The sequence below is a fragment of the Rousettus aegyptiacus genome, unplaced genomic scaffold (genome assembly GCF_014176215.1).
Source record: "Rousettus aegyptiacus isolate mRouAeg1 unplaced genomic scaffold, mRouAeg1.p scaffold_m13_p_6, whole genome shotgun sequence".
Taxonomy (NCBI): Eukaryota; Metazoa; Chordata; class Mammalia; order Chiroptera; family Pteropodidae; genus Rousettus; species Rousettus aegyptiacus.
The window spans coordinates 69,977,662-69,991,299 of NW_023416309.1; the positions used below are offsets into that span (position 1 = coordinate 69,977,662).

Sequence of the window (13,638 nt, forward strand, 5' to 3'; positions counted from 1 at the left end):
TGGTTTATTTTCCATGAAATTTATTTAAAGATGAGGATGTGCCTCTTCAGTTCTGTTAGACACTGATATGAGGCATGATGAATAGCAGAACTCTAAGGGAAACAGTGGGAACTCCCTTGTCCCCCATAACTATTTATGGCAGGGTTTGGGAGCAGGGGTAGAACATCCCCCCCCCCCCCCCACATACCATCAAAGCAAATGTTTTAAAATGTACAATTAAGTGTTTTTAAATGTGCAATTTTAATTTTCTAATTCCAGAACATTTTTATCACCCCCAAAAGAAGTTATAACTATTAGCAGTCACCATTAGTAGTGGGGTATTGACATCATATTTAGTTATTATGGTTGAATTCTCTATTTGGCATATTTTCCCCATATGTTTACTTTTAACCTCTTTGTGTCTTTGAATCTAAATTATGTGTCTTGTAGAGAGCATATAGTTGGATCATTTTTAAAAATCTATTCTGCCATACTTTGCCTTTTAATTTTAGTGTTTATCCATTTATATTAATATAATTTCTGATAAGGTAAGACTAACATCTGCCATTTTACTATTTGTTTTCTAAATGTCTTATTCCTGTTTCTCTATTACTGCCTTCTTTTGTGTTAAATATATAATAGTATACTATTTTAATTCCCTTGTTATTTCTTTTACTGTATTTAAAAATTATTTTCTTAATGGTTTATACATTAACATCTTATAAAATGTTTCAGATTAACACCAACTTAATTTTGGCTGTATACAAAAAACTTACTCCTATATAGTTCCATTCTTCCACCTTCCTGTGTTTAAGAACTTGTACTTAACTTGTATTCCATCTTTACACATTTTATGCCTATCAGCATAGATATAATTATTGCTTTATGTGATTGTCCTTTAAATCAGGAGAAAAATGAAAGTTACAAAAAAAATCATTCATATTGTCTTTACATTTACATATGAAATTACTTTCATTAGTACTCTATTTCTCCATATGGACTTGAGTTACTGTCTAGTATCCTTTCATTTTATCCTGAAGGACTCCCTTTAGTATTTCTTGTAGGGCTGGTCAGCTAGTAATAAATTCTCTCTCACTTTTATTTATTTATTTTTTTAAATCTGTGAATGCCTTAATTTCCCCTTCATTTTTAAAAGATAGTTTTGCTGGATGTGGAGTTCTTGACTGATGATCTTTTTCTTTCAGCACTTTCACTATGTAATTCCACTGCCTTCTGGCCTTTGTGGTTTCTAATGAGAAATAAGCCATTAATCTCATTGAGGTCCACTTGTAGTTGATGAATTACTTTTCTTTTGCAGCATTTAAAATTTTATCTTTATCTTTTAACAGTTTGATTATAACATGTCTTGGTATGGATTTCTAAGTTTATTCTATTTGGATTTTTTAACCTTCTTAGATGTGTAAATTAATGTTTTTCATCAAATTTGGATGAAAAGATTTTTTATTTCTTCAAAGATTCTTTCTCTCTTTCTCCTTTCCTCTGGAACTCCCACTATGCAAATGTTGGCTTCCATGATGGTGTCCCTCAGGTCTCTAAACTGTTCATTTTTCTTTACTTTTTTCTTTCTGTTTCTCAGGTTGGATAAATTCAATTGATGTATTTCTAAGTTTAATGATTCTTGCTTACTGAAATCTACTGTTGAAATCCTCTACTAAATTTTTATTTCAGGTATACTTTTCAACTCCAGAGTTACTATTTTTTTTTAATTATATCTCTTTATCAATATTCTCTATTCAGTGAGACATTGGTCACATACTTCTCTTTAGTAATTTAGACCCAGTTTCCTTTAGTTCATTCAATATATTTAAAATAGTTGATTAAAAGTCTTTGTCTAGTACGTCCAGCTTCTGACTTTCTCAGGGACAGTTGTTGTTGACTACTTTTTTCTGTTTTCTTTTTTTGTTTCTTTGCATGTATCATAAGTTTTTTTTTGTTGTTGAAAATTGGATATCTTAAATAATAAAATGCAGCAACTCCGAAAATCAGATCTTCTCCCTCTATAGGGTTTGTTGTTTAGTGACTTTTCGGAACTGATTCTTTAAAGTCTGTATTCTTTGTCATGTGCAGCCACTGAATAATTGGATGGATTTTTAAAAAATGCCTGGAACCAATAAGTCTCACAGTCTTTGGTCAGGAACTCTATGTGTGTGTGTGTGTGGGGGGGCATGCCTTTAGTGCTCAACCAGGCAGTTTAAAGCTCCGCATTAGCTTTAACTTCCTGATTGCACGCAGCCTCAATGTTAGCTAGAGGTGAGAACTTATGGTCCCCTCAGGTTTATCGTGAGCATGTGCATCACCCTGGGCATGTGCCAATCTCTGCACATGGGCATGGCCTTCTAGGTTTCCAAGAACATGTTGGAGGTTCTCTAAGTCCCTCTGAACATCTAATTTTCTACCTTCTCTTTAAAGCTTTTTGGTTATCTTATGATTTGTCCCATTGTTACCTACTGCTTCACGCTAGCTTCAGTATCTTTGATCATTTTCAGTAAAAGCCCTTGGGGAAAGGCTGTTGCTCTAGATGAGCTTTAATGCAGGGCAAATACAGACAGACTTGTGAGTGGGGTCTTCCATGAAACCATGAGACAGGAAAAATGGTAACAGTTTTCTGGGAATGGGGCTTCAAAGGCACTACAACTCCATTTCACCTCAACTGGTGGCTGCTTTGCTGCTATTTTCACGATGCCTATGGCCTGTTGGTTGTCAAGGCTACCACAGAGTCAGAGAGTAGGGGATGAGAATAGGACAAGTTAAAAGGCCCCAAAGCTTGCTCTTTTTACTGAGATTAAGTCTCCCCCCCCCCCCCAACATACCCTCCTTGGATTGCTTAAAGCCTTTGGTTAATTTCCAGAATTCTGCAAAAGTTGATTCTGATAATTTTTTTTGGCCAGTGTTGTTACTGTTTTATGGAAGAGAGGATTTTCGGATATCCTTACTCTTTCATTTTTGCTGAAATCTCTCTGGGATAGACACTGTGAGAGCAAGAGCTTTTGGTGGGCAAGTATTGCTTTTTGGAAAGTTTTTATAACTGTTACTTAGAAACAATTAATGAAAAATTGGAGGCAAAAGATTGAAATCATCTTTTTTTCCTCAGGCTGTTTAAACACTGTTCTACTTCACTGTTCTTTCTATTGGCTCCTGATTGGTTTTCTGGGCTGCCATAACAAATTGCCACAAAGTTGGTGGCTTGATACAACATAAACGTTTTCTTTCAATTTCTAAAGGCCAGAAGTCTTAAATCAAAGTATAGGTAAGCTTGGTTCCTTCAGTAGGCTCTGAGGAAGAAACTGTCCCATGCCTCTTCTCAGCTTTTGGTGGTTTCTGGCAATCCTTGGCTTTCCTTGCCTTGTAGTTGCATTACTGAAATCTCTACTTCCATCTTTACAGGGCATTCTCTTCTGTGTCTCCAACATAGCCTTCTTACAAGGATACCAATCATTGGATTTAGGTCCTGTTATACTCTAGTATGACCCTATTCCCAAATACAGTCACATGCTGAGGTTCTGGGTGAACATGAATTTTGAAAGGATACTATTTAATCCAGTACAGTTCTATAAGTATATTTACATGGACTTCTAGGGTCTTCTAGTTATTTTAACAGTTTTTCACCATTAGCTTGATACTGACTGCTAGGCATAGTTTAGTGTCATTTGCCAAGTGGGATATTTGACTAAGCACTCCTCCCAGATTATGTGTACAACAAATGTAAATTTGTTCTAGAGTTATCCATCGTTGTTCATGTCATTTATCCTAGCCATCTGTGCTTGTTTGCCAGTTTCCTATCCATGATAAACATCTCTAATCTTATGGCAACTCAAATTTTTATTAGCCTTCAGTGAGGAATCCTTTCAAAATATCACTTTAAATGGTATTTACTGGCTCTTCTTTGCTGACGGGGACAATGTAAAATGTAGAAGGGATTTCTGCCTTTCTAAGGCTCACAAATGAGAAAAGTGGACCAGGGAAGTAAAATGATATCCCCAGCAACAGGGATAGCTGATTCCAACACTTTTTGAGTGCTCCCTATGTGTTGTTCTAAGTATCTTGCATATTAAGTCATTTAATTTTCCTGAGAACACTATTTCTCCATTTAACAATTGAGTAAAGTAAGATTTGGAGAGGTAGAATTACATACTAAGTCCCAGAGTTAATAAATGGTGGTGCTAATCCAACCAGTCTGGTTCCAGAGCTTTTAACTACTATACTCACTCTGCAAAGTCTGTGTTCTTTGCACCATCCTGGTTGTATAAAAAAGGCTTGCCAGCCTAAAGGAAAGGTTATCTAGGTCAAAAGATTCAGGGGCATCCCTTTTAGTAATAACACTTTATAGGAGGCAGTATGCAATTCAATCAGCCCACGAAGGATGTCCCTTGGCTCATCCTAAGATTTACCTGTGCATCCCAGCGAGCACCTTCCATGAAGAGGCCATGGATATAGACCCCTTCCCGAGGAGGGCTTCTGAATTCCTCTCTGTTCTTCTTTGTCACCTCACATTGCAGAGCCATTTGGTCCAGTGGCCACTCATTCTTGCGGGCAATGGACTGCATTATGGCAGTCAGGAAGGACTGGGGGTTGAAAAAGCCTGTCAGCCACACAGTGGAGGGCATTGCAAAGTCACCTATCCAAGCTTCCAACTCCTTGATTCTGCTGAGGAGATCCAAAAACCAGGCTGCCAGGCCTGCTGTGGAAGGGTAGGCTCGCCTGGCCCAGGGCTCTGGCACTGTGTCTAAGTACAGGGCATTCTGTAAGTTTTCCATGTCACTGGTCATGGTCAGCTCCCCCTGAAGACAAAGAGCAAAAGGGAAAAGTGAGGTGGCAGCAAGTCTCTGCAAACAACTGGTCTTAGGGACCTTCAGCTCATAGCCCTCAGAAAGATAGGTGATGACTCCAGGGGTGGGTGACACAAAGACTTCTGTCTAGTACCTGATTTGCAAGGTTCATCTCAGAGAGGCTGGTCCCTTAAAATGCTCTCTACTCCAGTGATATCAGAGTCTATACGTATTTACTAGCAGTAGTGCCCTGGTCCATTGTGGACCTCAAACCACCTGCATGTTCCATGCTTATTCAACCCTACCCTAAAGCGACTCCATACAGGGTTTAGGGTACCCAACAAGGCTTGTGTTATGGACTGAATGTTTGTGTCCCCCTGAATTCATCTGTTGAAATCATAATCCCCAATATAATAGTATTAGGAGCTAAGGGCTCCTGGAAGGTGATTAGGTCATGAAGTAGAGAACCCGTATGAATGAGATTAATGTCCATATAAAGGAGACCTCAGAGAGCTCTCTCGCCCCTTCCATCTTGTAAGGACACAGAGAGAAGACATTGGTCTGTGAACCAGGAAGTGAACTCTCCAGTTTCTTGATCCTGGACTTCTAAGCCTCCATAACTGTGAAAAATAAATTTCTATTATTTATAAGCCACCCAGTCTATGGTATTCTGTTATAGCGGCTCAGACTAAGATGGCTTGGCTCACCCATTAAGTAGAGACTGTTAAAATGTGAGAGAGGCCTTCCTGGGGCCTGGAGTCACTTTGCCTTTGGGACATGACACTGGCACCATAGAATTCTAGGTCTAACTCTCTTAACTTTTGGAACCGTTAAAAAAAAGTTAAGCGTACCTTTCTTCGAATGAACATATTTCAGGTCCTTAATGACATCCAGAAACTAATCCCCTGAATCCTGGTTTACATAGGAAATAGACTAATAATTTCTTTAGAAACGTCACAGAGTGTAGTTGTTACATGTATACTTTCATATATCATAGAGTCAGATGATGGCTACACTATATTAAGATATAAATGCCTTAATATTTTAAGGAAAAGCAGAACATCCGTAATCAGACCAGTCTGAGATAGGCCAGCCTGAATGAGAACAGCCTGAATTACAGATCTTTCTCCCCTCAAGTAAATGACTTTACTACAGGGATAGAAAATAGATTTTGTTCCATGTGTCTACTCAGCTGCATTGAGGTGGCTGACTAGACCAGGGTGTTGCGAAGGATTCTGAGGCGATCTCAAGGGTCAACAGGAGGCAAACCAGAGTTTATCATTTTCAAACACCCACATTAGGTGAATGAAAGTTCCTTCTGGTAGAGTTACATAAGAGTCTATATAAATGAATACTAATATTGAGTAAAAAATGGAAATATAAAAGGTTCTCTGTTTGGAATCTCCACTTCAGTGAAGACTTCTGAAAACAGACTGTAAAACACCACTTTTTTAAAAAAAATCTGAGCCAAAATCAAATTTCTGAAACAATATTGTCTTCCTCATGCTTGCAGTTATGTGATAATTCATTATTATTACATGTAATTTACAACTTATATGATAAAGTCCCCCTAAAATAGCTGATTTAAAATAATATAACATTAAATATAATCATTAAATTTAGTGCAAAGGAAAAAAATAAATGACCCAACATGATAGAACTCCTTTATGAGACCCCATCTGTGTAACTTTTTCTTGCCTTATTGCACTATTTAGAACCTTCATTCCAATAATGAATAAAAGTGATGAGGGTGGATATCTTTGCTTTTTTCCCAGACTTAGAGGGAAAGTATTCAGTCTTTCACCATTGAATATGGTGTTAAGTTTTACCTTAGATGTCCTTTATTAGGTTGAAAAAAGTCTCTTTTATTTTGCTGATATTTTAAAATCAAGATTTGGTGTTACATTTTGTCAAATGGTTTGCTTTTATGAAGATATTTATATGGTTTTCTTGTTTAGTACCTTAATATGGTGACTTTCATCACTTGATTTTTGAATGTGAAAACCAACCTTGCATTCCTGGGATGAATCCCATATGACCATGATGTATTATATTTTTCTTATATTGTATAATTTGATTTACGAATGTCTTGCTAAGGATTTTTGCAAATGTATTTATGAGGAATATTTATCTCTTATTTTATTTTCTCATAATGTCATTGGAATCAAGTTAATTCTGGCTTCATAATATTTATTGGGAAGTGCTCTCTCATCTTTTTATTTAAATTAAACTTTTAATTTTGAGATAATTGTAAATACATATGCAGTTGTAAGGAATAATTCAGATTTGTGTACCCTTTACCCAGTTTACCCCAATGGTGACATCTTGCAAAACTATAGTATAATATGACAAATAGGATACTGATATCGAAACAGTCAAAAAACAAAACATTTACATCACTACAAGAATCCCTTTTATAGTCACACTTTTTTCCTATACTTTTCTGTAATCCCTAGTAACCTCTGATCTAGTCTCCATTTCTGTAATTTTGTCATTTCAAGAATGTTATAAATGAAATTGTAGAGTTTGAAAATGTTTGAGATTTTTTTTTTTCATTCAGCATAGTTCTCTAAAAATTCATCTAGGTTTTTGGATGTAACAAATAGTTAATTCCTTGTTATTGCTGATACTATTCAATGAAATGTGTGCTAAGCAAAATAATAGCCCTTCCAACGATGTCTACATGCCAATCTCTTGAACCCATAAACAGGTTACCTAACATGGCAAAAGGGACTTTGCAGATGTGATTAAGTTAAGGAGTTTATAAGGGGCAATTATCCTGGATTATCAGGGTTGGCCCGATGTGTTCACAAAGATCCTTGGAGGAGGGAGATATGCAGGTCAGAGGCAGAGATAGATGGGAAGATGCTATACTACTGGCTTTAAAGATGGAGAAAGAGGCCATAAGCCAAGGAAGGTAGCAGCCTCTGGAAGCTGAGAAAGGCAGGTGAGTGGATTCTTCTTAGCTAGAGACTGCAGAATAAACACAGCATTGTCCAAATCTTGATTTTAGCCAAGTGAGAACCATTTCAGACTTCTGATCTATAAAATGTTAAGTTAATAAATTATTTTAACTCACTAAGTTTGTGGTAACTTTCTATAGCAGAAATAGGAAACTAATACAGTATGGATGTTTCACAGTTTATTTAACTATTCACCCACTGAAGGACGTCTGGGTTGTTTCCAGGTGTTGGCAATTATAAAAAAGCTATAAACATTTGTGTACAGATTTCTGTGAGAACATACATTTTTATTTCTCTGGGATAAATGCCCAGAAATGCAGTTGTTAGCTTGTGCAATAGTTACATGTTTAGTTTCCTAAGAGACTGCCAGACTGTTTTCCAGAGTAGCTATGCCATTTTATATTCTCACCACCAATGTATGCACAATTCAGTTTATTCATATCCTCGCCAGCATTTGGAGTTGTTATATTTTTTATTTTACTCATTATGATAGGTGTGTAGTAATATCTCATGATTTTAATTTATATTTCCCTAATAGCTAATGGCTAATGATGATGAATATCTTTTTGTGTTATTATTTTTCACCTGTATATTTTAATATCTTTTGTGTATTTTTAAATTGGATACTATTGAATTTTGAGCATGATGTATTCTGGAGACTAGTCCTTTTTCAGATATGTGGATTGCAAATATTTTTACCCAGTCTATAGCTTGTCTTTTTTTTTTTTCTGTTAAAATGATCTTTTGTAGAGCAAAGATTTTTAATTTCAATGGAGTACAATTTGTTAGTCTTTCATTTCATGGCCTGTGTTTTTGGTATCAGGTCTTCTAAGAATTATTTTCCTTCCCCTAAAGCTTGAAGGTTTTCTCCTATCTTTTTTTTTTTCTGAAAGTTTTATAGTCTTAAGTTTTATGCTTGTTCTTGATCCATTTTCAGTTAATTTTTAACGATAAGATGTGAGACTTAGCTTGAGGTTAATATTATGTCAAATTACTCTAGCACCATTTGTTGAAAAGGCTATTTTTTCCTCAATTGAGTTGCTTTTGCTCACTTGTCAAAAATCAGTTGGGGTATTTGCGGAGGTCTATTTACAGCTTCTTTATTCTATTCTATCCCTCCACAATACCACACAGTCTTGATTCCTATAGTTACATAATAAGTCTTGAAATTAGGTAAACTGCTTCCTTCCACTTTATTCTTCCTTTTCAAAAGAGTTTTCACTATTTTAGTTTCTTTGCTTTTCTATGTAAATTTTAAAATAATCTTTTCTGTATCTACAAAAGTTTATTGCTGGGATTTTGATAGAGATTGCATTAAACTTGTGTGTCGATTTGAGTAGAAATAACATCTTTACTATGTTGAGTCTTCCAATCAATGAAAACTATATGTCTCTCTATTTATTTATATATTCTTTAATTTCTTTTATCAGTGTTTTGTAATTTTTAGCATACAAGTCCTGTACATGTTTTGTTAGATTTATATATACATATTTCAATTTTTTGAGTGGTTAAAATGGTATTTTTAATTTCAGTGTCCATGTTTTCATTTCTTGCATATAAAAATATAATTAAGTTTTGTGTTTATCCTGTATCCTGTGATCTTCCTGAGTAGTTTTGGTACTTTCTTTTAGTACTTTAATGATATCTCTCTACTGTCTTTTGCTTGTATAGCTTCCTATGAGAAGTCTGCTTTCATTCTCCTCTTTGCTCCTTTGTATGTACTTTTATTTTTTCTTCTGGTTGCTGTTAAGATTTTTCTTTATTCTTGGGTTTCAGAAACTTGCTTATGAGATATCTTTACATAGTTTTTATTAGGCTTATTTTAGGGGCTTGTCAAGCTTCTGGGCCTATGGATTTATAGTTTTTATCTAATTTGCAAAAATGTGGCTCTTATTTTTTCGAAAATTTTTTTCTGTTCACCTCTATCCTGCTCCAACCCTTTCTGTCTAGGACTTAAACATATGTTAAACTTCTTGATATTATCCCATAGGTCACTAATGCTCAGTTTACTTATTGTCAGTGTTCCCTCCCACCCCACCCCCCCTTTTTCCTAGTTTAGTTTCATTGCTCTGTTTTCATGGTTAATGATCTTCTGCTTAGTTAGTTATTAATCCTCTGATGTTCATCTTTTTATTTCAGATAATGCATTTTTCATCTCCATACATTCCATTAGGATTATTATATATATATATCTTTATATATATCTTTATATATCTATATCTATATCTATATCTATATCTATATCTATATCTATATCTATATCTATATCTATATCTATATATATAATCTTTCTTTTTCCATTTTATCACGATCTCACTTCTGTCCATCTTCTTGGACCTATAGAAGAAACTTAGAACAGTTGTCTTAATATCTTTGTCTGCTAATCTCATCATTTTTGCCATTTCTGGCTCCATTTTAATTGATTAACTTTACTCCTGGCAATGGACCAAATACACCTGTTTCTTTACATGCCTGCAATTTGTTTACTTTATGTCAGACACTGTGAATTTTACATAATTGAGAACTGGATTTTGTTGTATTTCTATAAAGAATGGAATTTATTGAAAGGCCGGAATTTATTTTTTGCCTGTAGTTAATTTACTGCATGATACTTCCTGTTTTGTGAGTTCTTTCTACTCTGCATAGCAGGAGCACGATTTATTCTCAGCTGTGTGTGAGCTCTGAGAATTGTTCTCTCTGCTCCTTTCTGGTGGTTCTTTCTCAGATTTGTGCAGTTTCTTCTCACTTATATGCAGAGCAGGATCTAGCCAAAGCCTCAGGGGATGCTTCCACAGAACATTGGAGCTCTTGCTCTGGCAGCTGGCTTGGCATTCTTCTCTGCAAACTCTAGCTACCTTGGCCTCCATGAACTCTGTCCTTTGTCTCAATTCAGCAGAACTTGGGGCTCTTTCCTGAACTGTAGACTAGAAACTGCCTCCACATGGTAAGTTTGTGCGATGGGGGGCTCCTTTAATAAAGAGAAAAACTTCTTGTTTCTTTTCTTTCAAGTATCATAGTCCTGTGATGCCTGTTGTCCAATATCTGAAAACCGGCATTTTTTCACATATTGTATGGTTTTCTAAGTTAAGGTAAATCTGGTTTGTTGACCATAAACAGAAAACCAGATAAGTCACTTTAAATATCATTTCAATACTTTACAGAGGTTACCATCACAATTGTAAAATTTCCTTTTGTAATCAGTGTCTGTCTCTGGGCAAAAAAAAAAAAAAAAATTCTAAATGTGTAAAAAGAATTATTGAAAAACTTAAAGTCATCATGACTAACTCAAGTCAATAATTTTTAATGGACTAATTATTGTGTGTGTGTGTGTAATTTTCTAAATCCCTGATTTATAAAGGCAAGCCCCTTGAATTCTTCATAGGCTGTGCAGTATTTACAGTGGTGAACAACTTACTTAACAGAAAGATATACACTGAGGATTGAATGGATGCAGTTGACCTCCCTTCCCCCTCCCTACATCGCCTTTGTACTTAGACCCACAGCAAATTAGAGAGGGCTATACTAGTTCCACCCTCCCCACCCCCCACCCCCACCCCCCCGGAAATATATAACAATTAGAAGCACCCTTGCTTGAGGAGTTCCTAGTTTAACTAAGGAAGTAGGGTTTGTATGTGTGGAAAGACTTGAGTGATGACTTACGAGCAGTTTAAAAGAGATAGAAGCATAAGTACATACTAATCCAGGAACAGTGCTGGATGTCTGTGTAGCACAGGTGTGGAAGAGTAAAGTGACCACAGTTAGGTGGGACTTGTCAGAGAAAGGTTTATAAATAACACACATTTACAGGTGTGTGTGTTTTTAAATTTTTTATTATGGTGACATCGCTTAACAAAATCTAGTAAGTTTCAAGTGTACGATTCAACAGTAAGGCATATATATATATATTGCATTGTGTGTTCACTGCCCGTTGTTAGATTTTTTTCCTGTCACCACATACTTGACTCTTTTTGTCCCATTTACCTCCTCCCTTACAGGTGTGTTTTTGAGATAGGAAGACCCATGGAAAGACAAAGAGGCTAGGAGATGGCTATTGCAGATATTTGCCATGACAGTGCTGGGAACCTGCACCGTGCAGAGAAGGTAGTAGCTGAGCACAGTGTCTTCTGGGGGGGGGGGGGCAGAAGGGCTGGGAGCCCCGGATCAGTGGTTCTTAACACTTCTTTTCTCACAAACATGATGGATTATGCCCATAAACAGAACACAGTTCCAGTACCCAGTAGGGGATATATATGGGAATGCTGTACCTTCTGCTCAATTTTGCTGTGAACCTAATAATGTTCTAAAAAATAAAATCTGATAATAAAAAATATACACTCAATACTTAATTTTTAACACACTTCTGAAATCTAAAATCATTTTGATAGCAGAGAAACATAAAATGTGTAACTTGGCATTCTTAAAAAATTCTCACAGCTGCTTATAACATGATTATAATTTGTTCTGACAATGATTTTGCATTTACTAATTGAATGTGCAAGGATGGAGCCTTAAAGAATGTACTGTCTCTTAGGTTTTTACCAGTTTGAGAGTGAAGCAGGAACAATTTAAGAAAAGAAGAAATCATTTGCTTTGTAGTTAGGTTTCTGAACTCAGATATTCCCATAACCTTGAGAAGAAGTAGAAATGACTAATTTTCAGAAGAGAGGCAGAGAAAAAACAGAGAACACTGCCTTATATTCACTAAGTGTTACTTGTGTCCCTCTTAGAAGAGAGATATATCTATAGACTCTTAGACAGCACTTCCTGAATGGTGTTCAGAAAAAAATCATTTACTAAGATGTGACTAGATTGGTAGAGGCTGGATTGGGAAGACTGGAAGTTTCTGTGGCCAAATTCTGGGTAACTAGGCCCTTCTTAAAGACTCAGGCTATACTACTATAGAGAAACTTGCTTCCATTTGTTCAAGCCCCAGTTTCTCAATCTCTTCCTGCCTGAATGGATCCCATGTTAACATCTGCATGTATTTGTTCACATGTCAAGAGTCAATAAAAAGAGAACTTGCAAAGAAAACACTGAATCCTTATTTTTAAAAAATGATGCCTCATTTCAGGGTCCTGTGACTTACTTGCTCCATGTCAGCATTCACAGGGGTCAGCAACACCCACATACTCCTTCTTGAGGGGCTGCTGGCTGCACCCTGTCCTGAGAGTCAGCTCTTGTCTGTTTATTCTTCCCTGTAAAAATGGTCTTTGCAGCCAGCTTTCATTTGTATGAAACATAGGAGGTGAGGGGATGGGGAGGGAAGTGGAAATGATACAGGTTCCACCCTTTTTAGTCTGGCTTCCAGGTTAAGGTTGACAGCAGCTCATCCTTCTGGGTATTCTGATAGAGTGCTCCTTGAAGGCCAAAGGCATATGGGCCGGGGCAGCTGCCTAGTGGGTGGTGACTGTAAGTCATTAAAGGGGAAAAGCAGGCACCCTTCTCAGACATGTGCTGTTAACTCACAGTGGATCAGAATAAAAAGCATCTCCCTTACATGCCAAGCCATCCTGTGAATCCCTCCTGTTCAAGTCTCTCCCTTCTGTTATTTCCTCTCCTGTTCTCATTTCTTGCAAGCTCAGCTCTCTCTCTTTCACAGACTTAAAAACTTTCCCTTCTCTGAACTTTCTCATCTTCTTGTACCTTTATTTTTCTGTAAAGACATTTGTTCAACTTTTAATTCTATGCAATTGCCTTAACGCTGTGATTCACAAACTTGACTCATCACAACAATTACCTGACTGCTGGTTTAAAATATAGGTTTCCAGAACCCAGGAGGAATGGAGGGTGGAGATGGGAATGTGTATTGTGATAAAACCCCCAAGAAGTCTGATGACCAGGCCAATTTGGGAACCTTTCCTAATGAGACTGTATTTGAATGACAGCATTTTAAATTAGAGATTGCTCTG

At 36.4% G+C, this 13,638-nt stretch overlaps 1 protein-coding gene across 8 annotated transcripts in view; it reads right to left on the bottom strand.

Moving 5' to 3' along the window:
* The window catches only part of LOC107517402 (protein shisa-6), a 597,831-nt gene that overhangs the window by 3,709 nt on the left and 580,484 nt on the right, over nt 1–13,638 (bottom strand). For all 8 annotated transcript variants that reach the window (XM_036223917.1, XM_016158078.2, XM_016158077.2 and 5 more), the window contains one exon: nt 4,389–4,778. In XM_036223917.1, coding sequence (XP_036079810.1) covers nt 4,389–4,778 — 390 coding nt within the window. The remainder of the gene's footprint in view (nt 1–4,388; nt 4,779–13,638) is intronic.